At 50.7% G+C, this 22,205-nt stretch overlaps 1 protein-coding gene across 1 annotated transcript in view; it reads right to left on the bottom strand.

Moving 5' to 3' along the window:
• Positions 1–3,191: 3,191 nt before the first annotated feature.
• Positions 3,192–22,205, bottom strand: part of ABCC10 (ATP binding cassette subfamily C member 10) — a 30,642-nt gene continuing 11,628 nt past the window's right edge. The window contains 9 exon segments of the mRNA XM_044291338.1: positions 3,192–4,523; positions 15,818–15,930; positions 16,039–16,136; positions 16,207–16,352; positions 16,426–16,679; positions 16,770–16,930; positions 17,003–17,172; positions 18,477–18,820; positions 19,024–19,213. Of these exon segments, the coding sequence (XP_044147273.1) occupies positions 4,385–4,523; positions 15,818–15,930; positions 16,039–16,136; positions 16,207–16,352; positions 16,426–16,679; positions 16,770–16,930; positions 17,003–17,172; positions 18,477–18,820; positions 19,024–19,213 (1,615 nt within the window). The 3' untranslated portion in view covers positions 3,192–4,384.

Here is a 22,205-nt window from a genome sequence, read left to right as displayed (position 1 = left end):
ATCTGAAAGCGCTTATGCGGTTTTTGGGGTTCACCAATTACGACTGCAAATTCATTTTGAACTACGCGACTGTGGTTAAACCTTTAACGGACATGACTCGGAAAGGTTTGGATTTCTCAGTCTGGTCTGATGAGGCATTACAAGCCTTTTCAGCGGTGAAGGAATGTTTAGCTTCTGCCCCTATTCTGGTGCAACTGGATGTGTCACAGCCATTCATTGTGGAAGTTGACGCATCCGAGGTAGGGGTAGGAGCAGTCTTGTCGCAGGGTCCTTCACCTAGTCAATGGCACCCATGTGCTTTCTTAACTAAGAAACTCTTGGCTGCAGAAAGGAATTATGACATGGGTAATAGAGTTGCTGGCCATTAAGTTGGCATTTGAGGAATGGCGTCATTGGTTGGAAGGAGCAATTCATCCTATTACTGTGATTCCCGATCACAAAAATCGGGCTTACCTGGAGTCGGCTAAATGACTGAACCCAAGGCAGGCCAAATGGTCGTTGTTTTTTACCAGATTTAATTTCATCGTCACCTATCGCTCTGGGGTTAAGAACGTCAAGGCTGATGCTTTGTCACGCAGCTTTCCTGGGGGGGGGGGGGGGGGGGAGGAGATCCTGGTCTGATATATCCGCCCTATAACCCGACCTTGAGGCAGAGGTGTTGGAGGCCCAGGGAGATGCACTGGATTCTTGCCCTCCGGGGAAGTTGTTTGTTCCTTCTGAATTACGTCACAAGGTGTTTGAGGAACATCCTTGTACGGTTCTCATTGGACACCCTGGGAGCAGGCCCACTGTCAATCTCATCTCTCATAGATTCTGGTGGCCGGGATTGCGTAAGTGTGTTGAGGACTATGTGTCTGCTTGTAGTACTTGTGCACGTGCTAAGGTGACACATACTCTGCCTTCAGGATCTCTTCTTCAGTTACCCATCCCGACCTTGGACTCACTTATCCATGGATTTTATCACAGATTTACAAAATTCTTCAGGAAAAACTGTGATTCTGGTGGGAGTAAGATGGCACACTTCATAGCATTGCCAGGTGTACCTAATGCTAAAACTCTGGCACAAGTGTTTGTCGATAACATTGTAAAATTACATGGTATTCCTTTTGATGTGGTGTCTGATAGGGAACTCAGTTTGTTTCCAAATTCTGGAAGGCGTTCTGTACTCGTCTAGGGGTACAATTGTCCTTCTCTTCGGCTTTTCACCCTCAATCGAATGGACAGACTGAACACACTAATCAGAATCTGGAGACTTACTTGAGATGTTGTGTCTCGGAGAATCAGGAGTGGTCTTCATGCCGAATTTGCCATAAATAACCGTAGATAGGAGTCCACTGATTTTTGGGTCATAAGGGTTCCACCTGCAATTTGGCACATTTTCTGGTACTGAGACTTCTGGTATACATGAAGAGGAAAGATTTTCTTCTTCTTTGTCATCTATTTGGCGGAAAATTTTAAATAATCTGAAAAATATGGGCAACAAGTATAAACGCATGGCTGACTAGAGATTTATGAATGGTCTGGACCTGAGAGTGGGTGATTCTGTGTGGCTGTCCACAAGAAACATTAAGTTGAAAGTACCTTCTTGGAAGTTGGGCCCAGGGTTTATTGGTCCATATAAGATTACTGCCATTATTAACCCTGTAGCCTTTCGTCTTGAACTTCCTCAGGCTTTGAAAATTCTGAATGTGTTCCATAGGTCGTTGTTGAAGAGATATGTCGAACCTGTTGAACCGTCCTACTTGCCTCCCACTCCTGTCATGGTGGATAGCAATTTGGAATTTCAGATCGCCAGGATAGTGGACTCCCGAGTTCTCCATAGATCCCTTCAGTGGAAGGGTAACGGAACAGAAGAAAGGATGTGGGTTCCTGCCGCCGATGTTAATGCTAGTTGGCTTGTGAAAGCCTTTCAGAGAGCTCATCTAGATAAAGTTGGTCCTGGGTGTTCGGAGGCAACATGTAGAAGGGGGGGGGGGGGGGGTAATGTCACGGTATCTAACGTGACAGGTGTTAGAAGATCTAAGAGACTGGCTGCACTTGATGTGATCTTTTGGTTTAACTTATTTCAGTGTTGTTGCTGGTAATGACCACACCTCTTGTCTCCTAGCCCTTAGTTGTAAACTGCCTGGTGGTCTAGTCCTGGAGAAGGGGTTAGCTGTAAATTCCCTGGTGGTCTAAGGATTGCAAGAGCGGTTAGTTGTAAATTCCCTGGAGGTCTAAGACCTGAGAAGTGGTTAGCTATAAATTCCATGGTGGTCAAGGATTGATGGAGAGGTTAGCTGTAAATTCCCTGGTGCTCTAGTACTGGTAGAGGGGTTAGTTGTAAATTCCCTGGTGCTTTAGTACTGGTGGAGGGGTTAGTTGTAAATTCCTGGTGGTCTAAGATTGATGGAGGGGTTAGCTGTAAACTCCCTGGTAGTCTAGGATTGGTGGAGTGGTAAGTTGAAAGTCCCTTGGTGATCTACGACTGGTGGAGGGGTTAGCTGTAAACTCTCTGGTGGTCTAGGATTGATGGAGGGGTTATTTGAAAATCTCCTGATGGTCTATGAGTCGAAAAATAAATTAGTTGTAAACTGCCTGGTTGTCTGGTACTGTGGATGGGTTAATTATACATTTCCTGGTGGTCTAGGACTAGTGGAGGGGTTAGCTGTATATTCCCTGGTGGTCTAGGACTAATGGAGGGGTCAGTTGTATATTCCCTGGTGGTCTAGGACTGATGGAGGGGTTAGCTGTAAACTCCCTGGTGGTCTAGGATTGATGACGGGGTTAGCTGTATATTCCTTGGTGGTCTAGGACTGATGGAGGGGCTAGCTGTATATTCCCTGGTGGTCTAGGACTAATGGAGGGGTCAGTTGTATATTCCCTGGTGGTCTAGGACTGATGGAGGGGTTAGCTGTGAATTCCCTGGTGGTCTAGGATTGATGACGGGGTTAGCTGTATATTCCTTGGTGGTCTAGGACTGATGGAGGGGTTAGCTGTGAATTCCCTGGTGGTCTAGGATTGATAGAGGGGCTAGCTGTAAACTCCCTGGTGGTCTAGGACTGATGGAGGGGCTAGCTGTATATTCCCTGGTGGTCTAGGACTGATGGAGGGGCTAGCTGTATATTCCCTGGTGGTCTAGGACTGATGGAGGGGCTAGCTGTAAATTCCTTGGTGCCTTATATAAGACACGATTGGTACACGACAGCAGAGACCGTCATAACAATGTTTATAAGAATCAACAATATTTACACCGTTAAAAGAGCAGAGAAGCCCCTCCCTGAGAGATAACGTGCAGCAGGAAATATCAGACACACAAATATTATACCGCCTGTACCTACTCCACCACACAGCGTCACCCGTACTGTCCCCACCACACAGCGTCACCTGTACTGTCCCCACCACACGGCGTCACCTGTACTGTCCCCACCACACGGCGTCACCTGTACTGTCCCCACCACACGGCGTCACCTGTACTGTCCCCACCACACGGCGTCACCTGTACTGTCCCCACCACACGGCGTCACCTGTACTGTCCCCACCACACGGCGTCACCTGTACTGTCCCCACCACACGGCGTCACCTGTACTGATCCCACCACACGGCGTCACCTGTACTGATCCCACCACACGGCGTCACCTGTACTGATCCCACCACACGGCGTCACCTGTACTGATCCCACCACACGGCGTCACCTGTACTGTCCCCACCACACAGCGTCACCTGTACTGTCCCCACCACACAGCGTCACCTGTACTGTCCCCACCACACAGCGTCACCTGTACTGTCCCCACCACACAGCGTCACCTGTACTGTCCCCACCACACAGCGTCACCTGTACTGTCCCCACCACACAGCGTCACCTGTACTGTCCCCACCACACAGCGTCACCTGTACTGTCCCCACCACACAGCGTCACCTGTACTGTCCCCACCACACAGCGTCACCTGTACTGTCCCCACCACACAGCGTCACCTGTACTGTCCCCACCACACAGCGTCACCTGTACTGTCCCCACCACACAGCGTCACCTGTACTGTCCCCACCACACAGCGTCACCTGTACTGTCCCCACCACACAGCGTCACCTGTACTGTCCCCACCACACAGCGTCACCTGTACTGTCCCCACCACACAGCGTCACATTTATCCATCTGTACTGCCATTGTCAAACCCGTACTGTCACCGCTGCACATCATTAGCAGTACTGTCACCGCTGCACATCATTAGCAGTACTGTCACCGCTGCACATCATTAGCAGTACTGTCACCGCTGCACATCATTAGCAGTACTGTCACCGCTGCACATCATTAGCAGTACTGTCACCGCTGCACATCCTAATCAGTAGTGTTGCGCTGCCGGTACTGCCTCATAGCAGTGCAGTATTGTCACGGCGCTGTCCATCATCATTCTGAGTTGGCGCTGTGTATTAGCCGGTAGAAGTGTGAATCTCTGTTGCTGCTCAGGATTCTAGGGGAGTCGAACTCTGCCACTTTCCCAGCATGCATCACCAGCACCCGGTCAGAGTCCATGATCGTGTGCAGCCTGAAACAGAGTGGAGCCACAGCTTCAGAACTGGGAAAAAGAGAATGCAGTAGAGCTGTACAACAGTGTGATATGTGTGGGGGAGGGTGGAGTAGAGCTGTACAACAGTGTGATATGTGTGGGGGAGGGAGGAGTAGAGCTGTACAACAGTGTGATATGTGTGGGGGAGGGTGGAGTAGAGCAGTACAACAGTGTGATATGTGTGGAGGGTGGAGTAGAGGTGTACAACAGTGTGATATGTGTGGAGGGAGGAGTAGAGCTGTACAACAGTGTGATATGTGTGGAGGAGGGTGGAGTAGAGCTGTACAACAGTGTGATATGTGTGGAGGAGGGCGGAGTAGAGCTGTACAACAGTGTGATATGTGTGGAGGAGGGAGGAGTAGAGCTGTACAACAGTGTGATATGTGTGGAGGGTGGAGTAGAGCTGTACAACAGTGTGATATGTGTGGAGGAGGGTGGAGTAGAGCTGTACAACAGTGTGATATGTGTGGAGGGTGGAGAAGAGCTGTACAACAGTGTGATATGTGTGGGGGAGGGTGGAGTAGAGCAGTACAACAGTGTGATATGTGTGGAGGGTGGAGTAGAGGTGTACAACAGTGTGATATGTGTGGAGGGTGGAGTAGAGCTGTACAACAGTGTGATATGTGTGGAGGAGGGCGGAGTAGAGCTGTACAACAGTGTGATATGTGTGGAGGAGGGTGGAGTAGAGCTGTACAACAGTGTGATATGTGTGGAGGAGGATGGAGTAGAGCTGTACAACAGTGTGATATGTGTGGAGGAGGATGGAGTAGAGCTGTACAACAGTGTGATATGTGTGGGGGAGGGTGGAGTAGAGCTGTACAACAGTGTGATATGTGTGGGGGAGGGAGGAGTAGAGCTGTACAACAGTGTGATATGTGTGGGGGAGGGTGGAGTAGAGCAGTACAACAGTGTGATATGTGTGGAGGAGGGTGGAGTAGAGCTGTACAACAGTGTGATATGTGTGGGGGAGGGTGGAGTAGAGCTGTACAACAGTGTGATATGTGTGTGGAGGGTGGAGTAGAGCTGTACAACAGTGTGATATGTGTGGGGGAGGGTGGAGTAGAGCTGTACAACAGTGTGATATGTGTGGAGGAGGGTGGAGTAGAGCTGTACAACAGTGTGATATGTGTGGAGGACGGTGGAGTAGAGCTGTACAACAGTGTGATATGTGTGGGGGAGGGTGGAGTAGAGCTGTACAACAGTGTGATATGTGTGGGGGAGGGTGGAGTAGAGCTGTACAACAGTGTGATATGTGTGGAGGAGGGTGGAGTAGAGCTGTACAACAGTGTGATATGTGTGGAGGAGGGTGGAGTAGAGCTGTACAACAGTGTGATATGTGTGGGGGAGGGTGGAGTAGAGCTGTACAACAGTGTGATATGTGTGTAGGGTGGAGTAGAGCTGTACAATAGAGTGATATGTGTGGGGGAGGGTGGAGTAGAGCAGTACAACAGTGTGATATGTGTGGGGGAGGGTGGAGTAGAGCTGTACAATAGTGTGATATGTGTGGAGGAGGGTGGAGTAGAGCTGTACAACAGTGTGATATGTGTGGAGGAGGGTGGAGTAGAGCTGTACAACAGTGTGATATGTGTGGAGGAGGGTGGAGTAGAGCTGTACAACAGTGTGATATGTGTGGAGGGTGGAGTAGAGCTGTACAATAGTGTGATATGTGTGGGGGAGGGTGGAGTAGAGCTGTACAACAGTGTGATATGTGTGGAGGGTGGAGTAGAGCTGTACAATAGTGTGATATGTGTGGAGGACGGTGGAGTAGAGCTGTACAACAGTGTGATATGTGTGGAGGAGGGTGGAGTAGAGCTGTACAACAGTGTGATATGTGTGGAGGAGGGTGGAGTAGAGCTGTACAACAGTGTGATATGTGTGGAGGAGGGTGGAGTAGAGCTGTACAATAGTGTGATATGTGTGGGGGAGGGTGGAGTAGAGCTGTACAACAGTGTGATATGTGTGGGGGAGGGTGGAGTAGAGCTGTACAACAGTGTGATATGTGTGGGGGAGGGTGGAGTAGAGCTGTACAACAGTGTGATATGTGTGGAGGAGGATGGAGTAGAGCTGTACAACAGTGTGATATGTGTGGAGGGTGGAGTAGAGCTGTACAACAGTGTGATATGTGTGGGGGAGGGTGGAGTAGAGCTGTACAACAGTGTGATATGTGTGGGGGAGGGTGGAGTAGAGCTGTACAACAGTGTGATATGTGTGGAGGAGGGTGGAGTAGAGCTGTACAACAGTGTGATATGTGTGGAGGAGGGTGGAGTAGAGCTGTACAACAGTGTGATATGTGTGGAGGAGGGAGGAGTAGAGCTGTACAACAGTGTGATATTAGTGTGGGAGGGTGGAGTAGAGCTGTACAACAGTGTGATATGTGTGGAGGGTGGAGTAGAGCTGTACAACAGTGTGATATGTGTGGGGGAGGGTGGAGTAGAGCTGTACAACAGTGTGATATGTGTGGGGGAGGGTGGAGTAGAGCTGTACAACAGTGTGATATGTGTGGGGGAGGGTGGAGTAGAGCTGTACAACAGTGTGATATGTGTGGGGGAGGGTGGAGTAGAGCTGTACAACAGTGTGATATGTGTGGAGGGTGGAGTAGAGCGGTACAATAGTGTGATATGTGTGGAGGGTGGAGTAGAGCTGTACAATAGTGTGATATGTGTGGAGGAGGGAGGAGTAGAGCTGTACAACAGTGTGATATGTGTGGAGGAGGGAGGAGTAGAGCTGTACAACAGTGTGATATGTGTGGGGGAGGGTGGAGTAGAGCTGTACAACAGTGTGATATGTGTGGGGGAGGGTGGAGTAGAGCTGTACAATAGTGTGATATGTGTGGAGGGTGGAGTAGAGCTGTACAACAGTGTGATATGTGTGGAGGAAGGTGGAGTAGAGCTGTACAATAGTGTGATATGTGTGGAGGAGGGTGGAGTAGAGCTGTACAACAGTGTGATATGTGTGGGGGAGGGTGGAGTAGAGCTGTACAACAGTGTGATATGTGTGGAGGAGGGTGGAGTAGAGCTGTACAACAGTGTGATATGTGTGGAGGAGGGTGGAGTAGAGCTGTACAATAGTGTGATATGTGTGGAGGGCGGAGTAGAGGTGTACAACAGTGTGATATGTGTGGAGGAGGGAGGAGTAGAGCTGTACAACAGTGTGATATGTGTGGGGGAGGGTGGAGTAGAGCTGTACAATAGTGTGATATGTGTGGAGGAGGGTGGAGTAGAGCTGTACAATAGTGTGATATGTGTGGAGGAGGGTGGAGTAGAGCTGTACAACAGTGTGATATGTGTGGGGGAGGGTGGAGTAGAGCTGTACAACAGTGTGATATGTGTGGGGGAGGGTGGAGTAGAGCTGTACAACAGTGTGATATGTGTGGGGGAGGGTGGAGTAGAGCTGTACAACAGTGTGATATGTGTGGGGGAGGGTGGAGTAGAGCTGTACAACAGTGTGATATGTGTGGAGGAGGGTGGAGTAGAGCTGTACAACAGTGTGATATGTGTGGAGGGTGGAGTAGAGGTGTACAACAGTGTGATATGTGTGGAGGGAGGAGTAGAGCTGTACAACAGTGTGATATGTGTGGGGGAGGGTGGAGTAGAGCTGTACAACAGTGTGATATGTGTGGAGGAGGGTGGAGTAGAGCTGTACAACAGTGTGATATGTGTGGGGGAGGGTGGAGTAGAGCTGTACAACAGTGTGATATGTGTGGGGGGAGGGTGGAGTAGAGCTGTACAACAGTGTGATATGTGTGGGGGAGGGTGGAGTAGAGCTGTACAACAGTGTGATATGTGTGGAGGAGGGTGGAGTAGAGCTGTACAACAGTGTGATATGTGTGGAGGGTGGAGTAGAGGTGTACAACAGTGTGATATGTGTGGAGGAGGGTGGAGTAGAGCTGTACAACAGTGTGATATGTGTGGAGGGTGGAGTACAGCTGTACAACAGTGTGATATGTGTGGAGGGTGGAGTAGAGCTGTACAACAGTGTGATATGTGTGGAGGGTGGAGTAGAGCTGTACAACAGTGTGATATGTGTGGAGGAGGGTGGAGTAGAGCTGTACAATAGTGTGATATGTGTGGGGGAGGGTGGAGTAGAGCTGTACAACAGTGTGATATGTGTGGAGGGTGGAGTACAGCTGTACAACAGTGTGATATGTGTGGAGGAGGGTGGAGTAGAGCTGTACAACAGTGTGATATGTGTGGAGGGTGGAGTAGAGCTGTACAACAGTGTGATATGTGTGGGGGAGTGCGGAGTAGAGCTGTACAACAGTGTGATATGTGTGGAGGAGGGTGGAGTAGAGCTGTACAACAGTGTGATATGTGTGGAGGAGGGTGGAGTAGAGCTGTACAACAGTGTGATATGTGTGGGGGAGGGTGGAGTAGAGCTGTACAACAGTGTGATATGTGTGGAGGAGGGAGGAGTAGAGCTGTACAACAGTGTGATATGTGTGGGGGAAGGTGGAGTAGAGCTGTACAACAGTGTGATATGTGTGGAGGGTGGAGTAGAGCTGTACAATAGTGTGATATGTGTGGGGGAGGTTGGAGTAGAGCTGTACAATAGTGTGATATGTGTGGAGGACGGTGGAGTAGAGCTGTACAACAGTGTGATATGTGTGGGGGAGGGTGGAGTAGAGCTGTACAACAGTGTGATATGTGTGGGGGAGGGTGGAGTAGAGCTGTACAACAGTGTGATATGTGTGGAGGAGGGTGGAGTAGAGCTGTACAACAGTGTGATATGTGTGGAGGAGGGTGGAGTAGAGCTGTACAACAGTGTGATATGTGTGGGGGAGGGTGGAGTAGAGCTGTACAACAGTGTGATATGTGTGTAGGGTGGAGTAGAGCTGTACAATAGAGTGATATGTGTGGGGGAGGGTGGAGTAGAGCAGTACAACAGTGTGATATGTGTGGGGGAGGGTGGAGTAGAGCTGTACAATAGTGTGATATGTGTGGAGGAGGGTGGAGTAGAGCTGTACAACAGTGTGATATGTGTGGAGGAGGGTGGAAGTAGAGCTGTACAACAGTGTGATATGTGTGGAGGAGGGTGGAGTAGAGCTGTACAACAGTGTGATATGTGTGGAGGGTGGAGTAGAGCTGTACAATAGTGTGATATGTGTGGGGGAGGGTGGAGTAGAACTGTACAACAGTGTGATATGTGTGGAGGGTGGAGTAGAGCTGTACAATAGTGTGATATGTGTGGAGGACGGTGGAGTAGAGCTGTACAACAGTGTGATATGTGTGGAGGAGGGTGGAGTAGAGCTGTACAACAGTGTGATATGTGTGGAGGAGGGTGGAGTAGAGCTGTACAACAGTGTGATATGTGTGGAGGAGGGTGGAGTAGAGCTGTACAATAGTGTGATATGTGTGGGGGAGGGTGGAGTAGAGCTGTACAACAGTGTGATATGTGTGGGGGAGGGTGGAGTAGAGCTGTACAACAGTGTGATATGTGTGGGGGAGGGTGGAGTAGAGCTGTACAACAGTGTGATATGTGTGGAGGAGGATGGAGTAGAGCTGTACAACAGTGTGATATGTGTGGAGGGTGGAGTAGAGCTGTACAACAGTGTGATATGTGTGGGGGAGGGTGGAGTAGAGCTGTACAACAGTGTGATATGTGTGGGGGAGGGTGGAGTAGAGCTGTACAACAGTGTGATATGTGTGGAGGAGGGTGGAGTAGAGCTGTACAACAGTGTGATATGTGTGGAGGAGGGTGGAGTAGAGCTGTACAACAGTGTGATATGTGTGGAGGAGGGAGGAGTAGAGCTGTACAACAGTGTGATATGTGTGGAGGGTGGAGTAGAGCTGTACAACAGTGTGATATGTGTGGAGGGTGGAGTAGAGCTGTACAACAGTGTGATATGTGTGGGGGAGGGTGGAGTAGAGCTGTACAACAGTGTGATATGTGTGGGGGAGGGTGGAGTAGAGCTGTACAACAGTGTGATATGTGTGGAGGAGGGTGGAGTAGAGCTGTACAACAGTGTGATATGTGTGGAGGGTGGAGTAGAGGTGTACAACAGTGTGATATGTGTGGAGGAGGGTGGAGTAGAGCTGTACAACAGTGTGATATGTGTGGAGGGTGGAGTACAGCTGTACAACAGTGTGATATGTGTGGAGGGTGGAGTAGAGCTGTACAACAGTGTGATATGTGTGGAGGGTGGAGTAGAGCTGTACAACAGTGTGATATGTGTGGAGGAGGGTGGAGTAGAGCTGTACAATAGTGTGATATGTGTGGGGGAGGGTGGAGTAGAGCTGTACAACAGTGTGATATGTGTGGAGGGTGGAGTACAGCTGTACAACAGTGTGATATGTGTGGAGGAGGGTGGAGTAGAGCTGTACAACAGTGTGATATGTGTGGAGGGTGGAGTAGAGCTGTACAACAGTGTGATATGTGTGGGGGAGTGCGGAGTAGAGCTGTACAACAGTGTGATATGTGTGGAGGAGGGTGGAGTAGAGCTGTACAACAGTGTGATATGTGTGGAGGAGGGTGGAGTAGAGCTGTACAACAGTGTGATATGTGTGGGGGAGGGTGGAGTAGAGCTGTAACACAGTGTGATATGTGTGGAGGAGGGAGGAGTAGAGCTGTACAACAGTGTGATATGTGTGGGGGAAGGTGGAGTAGAGCTGTACAACAGTGTGATATGTGTGGAGGGTGGAGTAGAGCTGTACAATAGTGTGATATGTGTGGAGGAGGGTGGAGTAGAGCTGTACAACAGTGTGATATGTGTGGAGGATGGTGGAGTAGAGCTGTACAACAGTGTGATATGTGTGGAGGAGGGTGGAGTAGAGCTGTACAACAGTGTGATATGTGTGGAGGAGGGTGGAGTAGAGCTGTACAACAGTGTGATATGTGTGGAGGGTGGAGTAGAGCTGTACAACAGTGTGATATGTGTGGAGGAGGGTGGAGTAGAGCTGTACAATAGTGTGATATGTGTGGAGGAGGGTGGAGTAGAGCTGTACAATAGTGTGATATGTGTGGGGGAGGGTGGAGTAGAGCTGTACAACAGTGTGATATGTGTGGAGGAGGGTTGGAGTAGAGCTGTACAATAGTGTGATATGTGTGGGGAGGTGGAGTAGAGCTGTACAATAGGTGATATGTGTGGGGGAGGGTGGAGTAGAGCTGTACAACAGTGTGATATGTGTGGTGGAGGGTGGAGTAGAGCTGTACAATAGAGTGATATGTGTGGAGGGTGGAGTAGAGCTGTACAATAGTGTGATATGTGTGGAGGGTGGAGTAGAGCTGTACAACAGTGTGATATGTGTGGAGGAGGGTGGAGTAGAGCTGTACAACAGTGTGATATGTGTGGAGGGTGGAGTAGAGCTGTACAACAGTGTGATATGTGTGGAGGGAGGGTGGAGTAGAGCTGTACAACAGTGTGATATGTGTGGAGGAGGGTGGAGTAGAGCTGTACAACAGTGTGATACGTGTGGAGGGTGGAGTAGAGCTGTACAATAGTGTGATATGTGTGGAGGGTGGAGTAGAGCTGTACAATAGTGTGATATGTGTGGAGGGTGGAGTAGAGCTGTACAACAGTGTGATATGTGTGGGGGAGGGTGGAGTAGAGCTGTACAACAGTGTGATATGTGTGGGGGAGGTTGGAGTAGAGCTGTACAACAGTGTGATATGTGTGGAGGGTGGAGTAGAGCTGTACAACAGTGTGATATGTGTGGGGGAGGGTGGAGTAGAGCAGTACAACAGTGTGATATGTGTGGAGGAGGGTGGAGTAGAGCTGTACAACAGTGTGATATGTGTGGGGGAGGGTGGAGTAGAGCTGTACAACAGTGTGATATGTGTGGGGGAGGGTGGAGTAGAGCTGTACAACAGTGTGATATGTGTGGAGGAGGGTGGAGTAGAGCTGTACAACAGTGTGATATGTGTGGAGGACGGTGGAGTAGAGCTGTACAACAGTGTGATATGTGTGGGGGAGGGTGGAGTAGAGCTGTACAACAGTGTGATATGTGTGGGGGAGGGTGGAAGTAGAGCTGTACAACAGTGTGATATGTGTGGAGGAGGGTGGAGTAGAGCTGTACAACAGTGTGATATGTGTGGAGGAGGGTGGAGTAGAGCTGTACAACAGTGTGATATGTGTGGGAGGAGGGTGGGAGTAGAGCTGTACAACAGTGTGATATGTGTGTAGGGTGGAGTAGAGCTGTACAATAGAGTGATATGTGTGGGGAGGGTGGAGTAGAGCAGTACAACAGTGTGATATGTGTGGGGGAGGGTGGAGTAGAGCTGTACAATAGTGTGATATGTGTGGAGGAGGGTGGAGTAGAGCTGTACAACAGTTGTGATATGTGTGGAGGAGGGTGGAGTAGAGCTGTACAACAGTGTGATATGTGTGGAGGAGGGTGGAAGTAGAGCTGTACAACAGTGTGATATGTGTGGAGGGTGGAGTAGAGCTGTACAATAGTGTGATATGTGTGGGGGAGGGTGGAGTAGAGCTGTACAACAGTGTGATATGTGTGGAGGGTGGAGTAGAGCTGTACAATAGTGTGATATGTGTGGAGGACGGTGGAGTAGAGCTGTACAACAGTGTGATATGTGTGGAGGAGGGTGGAGTAGAGCTGTACAACAGTGTGATATGTGTGGAGGAGGGTGGAGTAGAGCTGTACAACAGTGTGATATGTGTGGAGGAGGGTGGAGTAGAGCTGTACAATAGTGTGATATGTGTGGGGGAGGGTGGAGTAGAGCTGTACAACAGTGTGATATGTGTGGGGGAGGGTGGAGTAGAGCTGTACAACAGTGTGATATGTGTGGGGGAGGGTGGAGTAGAGCTGTACAACAGTGTGATATGTGTGGAGGAGGATGGAGTAGAGCTGTACAACAGTGTGATATGTGTGGAGGGTGGAGTAGAGCTGTACAACAGTGTGATATGTGTGGGGAGGGTGGAGTAGAGCTGTACAACAGTGTGATATGTGTGGGGGAGGGTGGAGTAGAGCTGTACAACAGTGTGATATGTGTGGAGGAGGGTGGAGTAGAGCTGTACAACAGTGTGATATGTGTGGAGGAGGGTGGAGTAGAGCTGTACAACAGTGTGATATGTGTGGAGGAGGGAGGAGTAGAGCTGTACAACAGTGTGATATGTGTGGAGGGTGGAGTAGAGCTGTACAACAGTGTGATATGTGTGGAGGGTGGAGTAGAGCTGTACAACAGTGTGATATGTGTGGGGGAGGGTGGAGTAGAGCTGTACAACAGTGTGATATGTGTGGGGGAGGGTGGAGTAGAGCTGTACAACAGTGTGATATGTGTGGGGGAGGGTGGAGTAGAGCTGTACAACAGTGTGATATGTGTGGGGGAGGGTGGAGTAGAGCTGTACAACAGTGTGATATGTGTGGAGGGTGGAGTAGAGCGGTACAATAGTGTGATATGTGTGGAGGGTGGAGTAGAGCTGTACAATAGTGTGATATGTGTGGAGGAGGGAGGAGTAGAGCTGTACAACAGTGTGATATGTGTGGAGGAGGGAGGAGTAGAGCTGTACAACAGTGTGATATGTGTGGGGGAGGGTGGAGTAGAGCTGTACAACAGTGTGATATGTGTGGAGGGAGGGTGGAGTAGAGCTGTACAACAGTGTGATATGTGTGGAGGAGGGTGGAGTAGAGCTGTACAACAGTGTGATACGTGTGGAGGGTGGAGTAGAGCTGTACAATAGTGTGATATGTGTGGAGGGTGGAGTAGAGCTGTACAATAGTGTGATATGTGTGGAGGGTGGAGTAGAGCTGTACAACAGTGTGATATGTGTGGGGGAGGGTGGAGTAGAGCTGTACAACAGTGTGATATGTGTGGAGGAGGGTGGAGTAGAGCTGTACAACAGTGTGATATGTGTGGGGGAGGGTGGAGTAGAGCTGTACAATAGTGTGATATGTGTGGGGGAGGGTGGAGTAGAGCTGTACAATAGTGTGATATGTGTGGAGGGTGGAGTAGAGCTGTACAACAGTGTGATATGTGTGGAGGGTGGAGTAGAGCTGTACAATAGTGTGATATGTGTGGGGGAGGGTGGAGTAGAGCTGTACAACAGTGTGATATGTGTGGGGGAGGGTGGAGTAGAGCTGTACAATAGTGTGATATGTGTGGAGGGTGGAGTAGAGCTGTACAATAGTGTGATATGTGTGGGGGAGGGTGGAGTAGAGCTGTACAATAGTGTGATATGTGTGGGGGAGGGTGGAGTAGAGCTGTACAATAGTGTGATATGTGTGGAGGGTGGAGTAGAGCTGTACAATAGTGTGATATGTGTGGGGGAGGGTGGAGTAGAGCTGTACAACAGTGTGATATGTGTGGAGGGTGGAGTAGAGCTGTACAATAGTGTGATATGTGTGGGGGAGGGTGGAGTAGAGCTGTACAATAGAGTGATATGTGTGGAGGGTGGAGTAGAGCTGTACAATAGTGTGATATGTGTGGAGGGTGGAGTAGAGCTGTACAACAGTGTGATATGTGTGGAGGGTGGAGTAGAGCTGTATGTTGGGGTGGAGCACAGCTGTATGTGGGGGTGGAGCACAGCTGTATGTGGGGGAGGAGCAGAGCTGTATGTGGGGGAGGAGCAGAGCTGTATGTGGAGGAGGAGCAGAGCTGTATGTGGGGGAGGAGCAGAGCTGTATGTGGGGGTGGAGCACAGCTGTATGTGGGGGAGGAGCAGAGCTGTATGTGGGGGAGGAGCAGAGCTGTATGTGGAGGAGGAGCAGAGCTGTATGTGGGGGAGGAGCAGAGCTGTATGTGGGGGAGGAGCAGAGCTGTATGTGTGGGTGGAGCAGAGCTGTATGTGTGGGTGGAGCAGAGCTGTATGTGGGGGTGGAGCAGAGCTGTATGTGGGGGTGGAGCAGAGCTGTATGTGGGGGTGGAGCAGAGCTGTATGTGGGGGTGGAGCAGAGCTGTATGTGGGGGTGGAGCAGAGCTGTATGTGGGGGTGGAGCAGAGCTGTATGTGGGGGTGGAGCAGAGCTGTATGTGGGGGTGGAGCAGAGCTGTATGTGGGGGTGGAGCAGAGCTGTATGTGGGGGTGGAGCAGAGCTGTATGTGGGGCGGAGCAGAGCTGTATGTGGGGCGGAGCAGAGCTGTATGTGGGGGAGGAGCAGAGCTGTATGTGGGGGTGGAGCAGAGCTGTATGTGGGGGTGGAGCAGAGCTGTATGTGGGGGTGGAGCAGAGCTGTATGTGGGGGTGGAGCAAAGCTGTATGTGGGGGTGGAGCAGAGCTGTATGTGGGGGTGGAGCAGAGCTGTATGTGGGGGAGGAGCAGAGCTGTATGTGGGGGTGGAGCAGAGCTGTATGTGGGGGTGGAGCAGAGCCGTATGTGGCATGCACCTGTGTGCGATGGTGAGAACGGTGCGCTCCCGAAATCTCTGGCGGATGGTCGCCTGCAGCAGGTGGTCCGTCTGGTGGTCGACGCTGGCAGTGGCCTCATCGATGCAGAGAACCTGTGACACAATGCACACAGTCACGTGGGTCGCCACAGCACAGTGGTACTCAGCGTGACATGACCTCTACCAGGGTTCCTGAACCCAAGAGCTAGCACTTGTCCTCACCTTGGCTTCAGTTAGCAGAGCTCGGGCCAGACACAGGAGCTGCCTCTGCCCCAGGGAGAAGTTCTTCCCTCTCTCCCCAACGTCAGCGCTCAGGCCTCCTGCACGACATAGACAGTGAGATGACAATGGGCGGTCAGCAGCCCCCCCTTCCCCCTCTGCGCCCCTTACCTATGCGTGACACCAGGTCCTGCAGGTGGCACTGGCCCAGTACATCCTGCAGCTCCTCGTCAGTGTGATGGGACAGAGGGTCCAGGTTCTGCCGCACGCTCCCACTCAGTAGGAAGGCATCCTGGGGGATGATGGCCAGCCGCGACCTGGAGGGGGGGACATGGAGGTCAGTATGGGCAGCGCTCATTACCTGCGGTTGCAGCGTTTTGGCGTGCTCACCTTAGTATGTCCAGGCTCAGCTCTCGGGTGGACACATCATCAATGAGGATGAGGCCAGAGTTCAGCTCCATCATCCTGAACAGCGCCAAGAACATAGTGGACTTCCCTGAGCCCGTCCGTCCCACAACGCCAATCTTCTCCCCCGCACGGATGGTGAAACTTACCCCGTCCAGAGCATTGGGAAGACCCCGCCGATAACACAGAACTGCGTCTCTGAACTCAATGCTTCCTCGCTGGGGCCACTCCGGCTGCACCTGAGGAGGAAGTCTGTATCACAAAGGGGGAGGAGGATCACAGGGTGAGGGGGTCTGGCGATGTGCTCCACCTGTGGATCCTGGACTCACCGTCACGGTGCCCTGGGTGGGCTCGGAGGGAAGCGTGGTGGCGTACTCCTCTGCTCGCTCCACACTGACCATCATGGCCTCCGTCTGTGTGAAGCTGGAGATAAGTCCGGACAGTAAACCGGTGATGGAGAGCGCGTATGAAAGAGACAGTCCCACCAACCCTAAAGAGGAAGAGGAGGCTGGTGAGATGTTGCAGGATGAGGCGCCGGCACCACTATATGAGGTTTACTTACCTGGATCTCCAGAGCTTCTCTGGTGCTGGATTAATGCAATGATGGCAATAGCAGTAACCACTACTACTCCAATCATCTGCAGACGGATGTCTAACCACTGCACAGCTGTGTTACAGGCAAACAGGCAGCGCTGGTTCAGCTCCATCCGAGATTCACATTCCTCTGCAAACCTGAGTCATCCGAGAGACAGTGAAGAAGCAAAGTTACCTCCCCACCCATTCACAACCAACCACCCAAACACAAAACTGATCCACAGCAACAACCCAAACAGCCCACCCATCAAGACTAGACCACCCAAACACAACATCGATCCACACAAACCACCAAAAACAACAACGATTCACATCAACCACCGAAACACAACAAACACCCAAACACAATACCAATCCACACCAGACCACCCAAACACAACACTAATCCGCACAAGACCCAAACACCACATCCATACACAACATGGATCCACACCTACCTTCCAAACACAACACCCATCTAAACTGGAACAGCCAAACACAACACTGATCCACAACGCCCACCCACACAAAACGCATATCCACACCGGACCACCCATCCACCTGACGACCCAAAAACCACAACCATGCATACCACACAACCAAAGCCCAACACACATTCACAACAGATGACCCAAGCACAACACCCAACCACACCAAATACAACACCCAGCCACAAAAGATCCAAACACCATACCCATCAACGCCAGACCACCCAAACACAATGCCCGTACAAACCAATCACCCAAACACAACACCCGTCCACACACACCAAGACCTGAACACCACACCCATCAATGCCAGACCACCCAAACATAACATCGATCCACACAAACCACCAAAACACAACAATGATTCCCATCAACCACCCAAACTTAACACCAATCCGCACAACAAGACCCAAACACCACACCCATACACAACATGGATCCACACTGGAACAGCCAAAAACATCATCCACACTGGACCACCTAAACAACGCTGACCCACAACGCCTACCCACACACAACGCATATCCACACCGGACCACCAATCCACCTGACTACCTAAACACCACACCCATCCATACCACACAACCAAAGCCAAACACACATCCACAACAGATGACCCAAGCACAACGCCCATCCACAAAAGATCCAAACACCATACTCATCAACGCCAGACCACCCAAACACAACCCCCGAACAAACTAATCACCTAAACACAACACCCATCCACACACCAAGACCTAAACACAACACTTATCCACATCCGATGACTCAAAAACAACATCTACACAAGACAAACCAAACACAAAACCTATGCATACCAGACATCCTACACCAACAACCATCCACACCAGACAACCCAATTACAACAACCCACTTAAGGCAGACAACCTGTCCAAACACAACATCCATACAAACCAGACCACCCATCCACTGACATCAGTCCCTCAGATTGATAGATTTGCCCCCACATCTCACCTGTCAGCATGGCGTGTGGCCCGGATGGTGGTCAAGCCGGTCAGGGTCTCTGAGAAGTGGCTATAGATGGGGGACAGGGTGACGCTCTGCAGCCTCTTCAGCTCCCGCGATGTATGGCGGTAATAACGCTGGATATAGTAGTACAGGATGGCCAGGGGCACCAGTATGGGCATGATCAGCGGCAGCCCGTAGCTGATCATCACCAGCATTCCCAGCAGACCAAACACGTTGGCCAGAAAAATGTTCAGGATGAAGGGCAGCGAGTCATCCACACAGTAAAGGTCAGAGGAGAAGCGGTTAATAATGCGACCAGCAGGTGTACTGTCAAAGAAGGTGACCGTGGCCTGGAAATATGGAAACAGGGTGGACTATGTCAGACATGGCTCACACTACATCAGGCACTGGTAACCACCAAGGAGCCACTGCCTGGAATACTGTATGTAGCAGAGCTCAGCACGCCACATTATAGTGTGACCCTCAGTGCTGTGTATAATGCCTCCATACTTCTCTGGTGGCCGTGTCCTACGTAATGGTCTGCAGAGCTTACCCTTAGGACCCTCTGTAACAGGCGCTCGTGGATCACTGTAGCTGCGCGAACTGTTCCAAGTGCGAAGAGCAGGGCGCGGAGGGCAGTAAAGACGGAATTTGCTGCTGCAATCCCCCCGTACACTGACAGATAGAAGCTGATGCCCACAGAGGTGTTCGGCCCCATGGACTGCTCCCAGCTCATCGGGGCCCTAAATCAAGACAAAAGCGTGTGACACCGAGAAACGGGTGAGAGAGGCACAAAAGAGCTCTTACCACACAACCACCAACAGCAGACACTGCAGGTACTGAGAGGAGCTCTTACCACACAACCACCAACAGCAGACACTGCAGGTACTGAGAGGAGCTCTTACCACACAACCACCAACAGCAGACACTGCAGGTACTGAGAGGAGCTCTTACCACACAACCACCAACAGCAGACACTGGAGGTACTGAGAGGAGCTCTCACCACACAACCACCAACAGCAGACACCTCAGGTACTGAGAGGAGCTCTTACCACACAACCACCGACAGCAGACACTGCAGGTACTGAGAGGAGCTCTTACCACACAACCACCAACAGCAGACACTGCAGGTACTGAGAGGAGCTCTTACCACACAACCACCAACAGCAGACACTGCAGGTACTGAGAGGAGCTCTTACCACACAACCACCAACAGCAGACACTGCAGGTACTGAGAGGAGCTCTTACCACACAACCACCGACAGCAGACACTGCAGGTACTGAGAGGAGCTCTTACCACACAACCACCAACAGCAGACACTGCAGGTACTGAGAGGAGCTCTTACCACACAACAACCAACAGCAGACACTGCAGGTACTGAGAGGAGCTCTTACCACACAACCACCGACAGCAGACAATGGAGGTACTGAGAGGAGCTCTTACCACACAACCACCAACAGCAGACACTGCAGGTACTGAGAGGAGCTCTTACCACAGAACCACCAACAGCAGACACTGCAGGTACTGAGAGGAGCTCTTACCACACAACCACCGACAGCAGACACTGCAGGTACTGAGAGGAGCTCTTACCACACAACCACCAACAGCAGACACTGAAGGTACTGAGAGGAGCTCTTACCACACAACGACCAACAGCAGACACTGCAGGTACTGAGAGGAGCTCTTACCACACAACAACCAACAGCAGACACTGCAGGTACTGAGAGGAGCTCTTACCACACAACCACCGACAGCAGACAATGGAGGTACTGAGAGGAGCTCTTACCACACAACCACCAACAGCAGACACTGCAGGTACTGAGAGGAGCTCTTACCACAGAACCACCAACAGCAGACACTGCAGGTACTGAGAGGAGCTCTTACCACACAACCACCGACAGCAGACACTGCAGGTACTGAGAGGAGCTCTTACCACACAACCACCGACAGCAGACACTGCAGGTACTGAGAGGAGCTCTTACCACACAACCACCAACAGCAGATTATATATAAAGAGAACCGGTCACCATGTAGGTTGCCATTTCCTCAATTCAAAATATAATTAAGAAATGTCATTCAGATTCTGCTTGGATTTTGTTGAAAAGACTGAAAGGAGTAATAATAAAGTTATTACATTCAGACCAAAACCGACATATCCTGGAAGGTCCAGATCCTTAAACCTCTTCAGGATTTTCGCTAACCTGCAATGGGTGGGGGGGGTCATTGTGCTGTCCTGTTATTGGAGGCGTCAAAAGCTTTCGATATCGTGGAATGGGATTTTCTATGGGAAATATTCGACCAGTTTGTTATTTGACCCGAATTCGAGATGTGGCTGAGGACTATTTATAATGCTCCGACATCGCGTTACTGGTCAGCGGTCTGATTGTTTTACCATTGAACGGGGGATGAGACAGGGTTGTCCGCGCTCCCCCTTACTCTTTGCCCTAGCTGTTGAACCACTAGTGGCAAAAATCTGACAAATAACAGATTTTTTGCAGATGATCGCCTTTTCTTCTTGCTCACAAAGATCGGGACCGTGTCACGGCAGTGATGAGTCCGTTTGGGGCACTCTCGGGTACTGTTTTAGAGTGGAAAAAATCTATTTTACGACGGCTGAGTGAGAAGGTGAAGATAAAAGATCAATAAGGATACCGGATCCCATGACAGTTTTAGATATTTCGGATTAGAGATAATAAAAGGCCCCTTCAGATTTACAGATCTTAATTTGTTGCCGCTGTTTCGGAAGATTAAAGAAAAGGACCAGGATATGGAATAAACCTCCCATAGATAAAGCTGACAGGATGGCAACTGAGCCAGGATACTGGGGACAAGGGAGCAAATCACCTCCTATTGCATCCCTAATCCTCGCTCTAACTCCTCACCGTATGAGCGGACCTGGATGGTAGGACGGCTCATACCCAGGAAACCTAGGACCCCGAGTCACCCTGATAATCCCTCAAATAAAGAAAGTACAGAGACGACCAGTTCATCCATGACACGGAAGAACAGGAGTCTCTGCCGGCCTAGCTGCAAGGAAAAAGTGGAGACCGTATACAGTAACTCGATCGCAAGGTAAACACACCATACAACACACTTACAGATGTAGTAGAGTTAACACACATGCTTTATGAGACGTGTTATCTAAACTAAATGCGTTAAGCAAACACCTTCAATTGCTTTTCAATGGCTTTTGTTTCAAGATAGCGCGATGAGTTAGGAAATTTGAGTTAAGAGTTTGTGTGTTTACCCTGCTACATCCATACCTGCCGCAGCAACACCGATTGGAACCTGAGCATGAGTACTGGTGCCCAAATACCATACAGGACACAGTACAAACAACCACACCCACGTATCCAGCACACCAGTTACTGCCCGGACCCCCATGCAAACAGGACGCAATGCAGCCCTAGACAGAGCTGCATACAGACTTGTAGTTCCCCCTCCGGGGAACCCTGACACCCCCTTCCGGAGGCACACAACACACAGGGAACATGTCTAGCAACATGCTGGACTACAGACACCAACAGACCAGACATGTAACAACCACTAGACAAGACAACAACCACCCATACATAAACATCACTATGCATATGACAGGGTAGTGAAGGGAAGGTAGACAACAGGGTGACATCGCTGTCCCACTAGGTGGCCCGCAAGGACTGGGCAGATAAAACACCCAGGACAGGAGCATAGCTCCAGCACCAACAAAGGCTGGAGTACAACTCACTCCAGCC

Source organism: Bufo gargarizans, chromosome 4, assembly GCF_014858855.1.
Source record: "Bufo gargarizans isolate SCDJY-AF-19 chromosome 4, ASM1485885v1, whole genome shotgun sequence".
NCBI lineage: Eukaryota > Metazoa > Chordata > Amphibia > Anura > Bufonidae > Bufo > Bufo gargarizans.
Note: the sequence above shows the minus strand (reverse complement) of the source record. Positions and strands in the feature narration are given on the sequence as shown.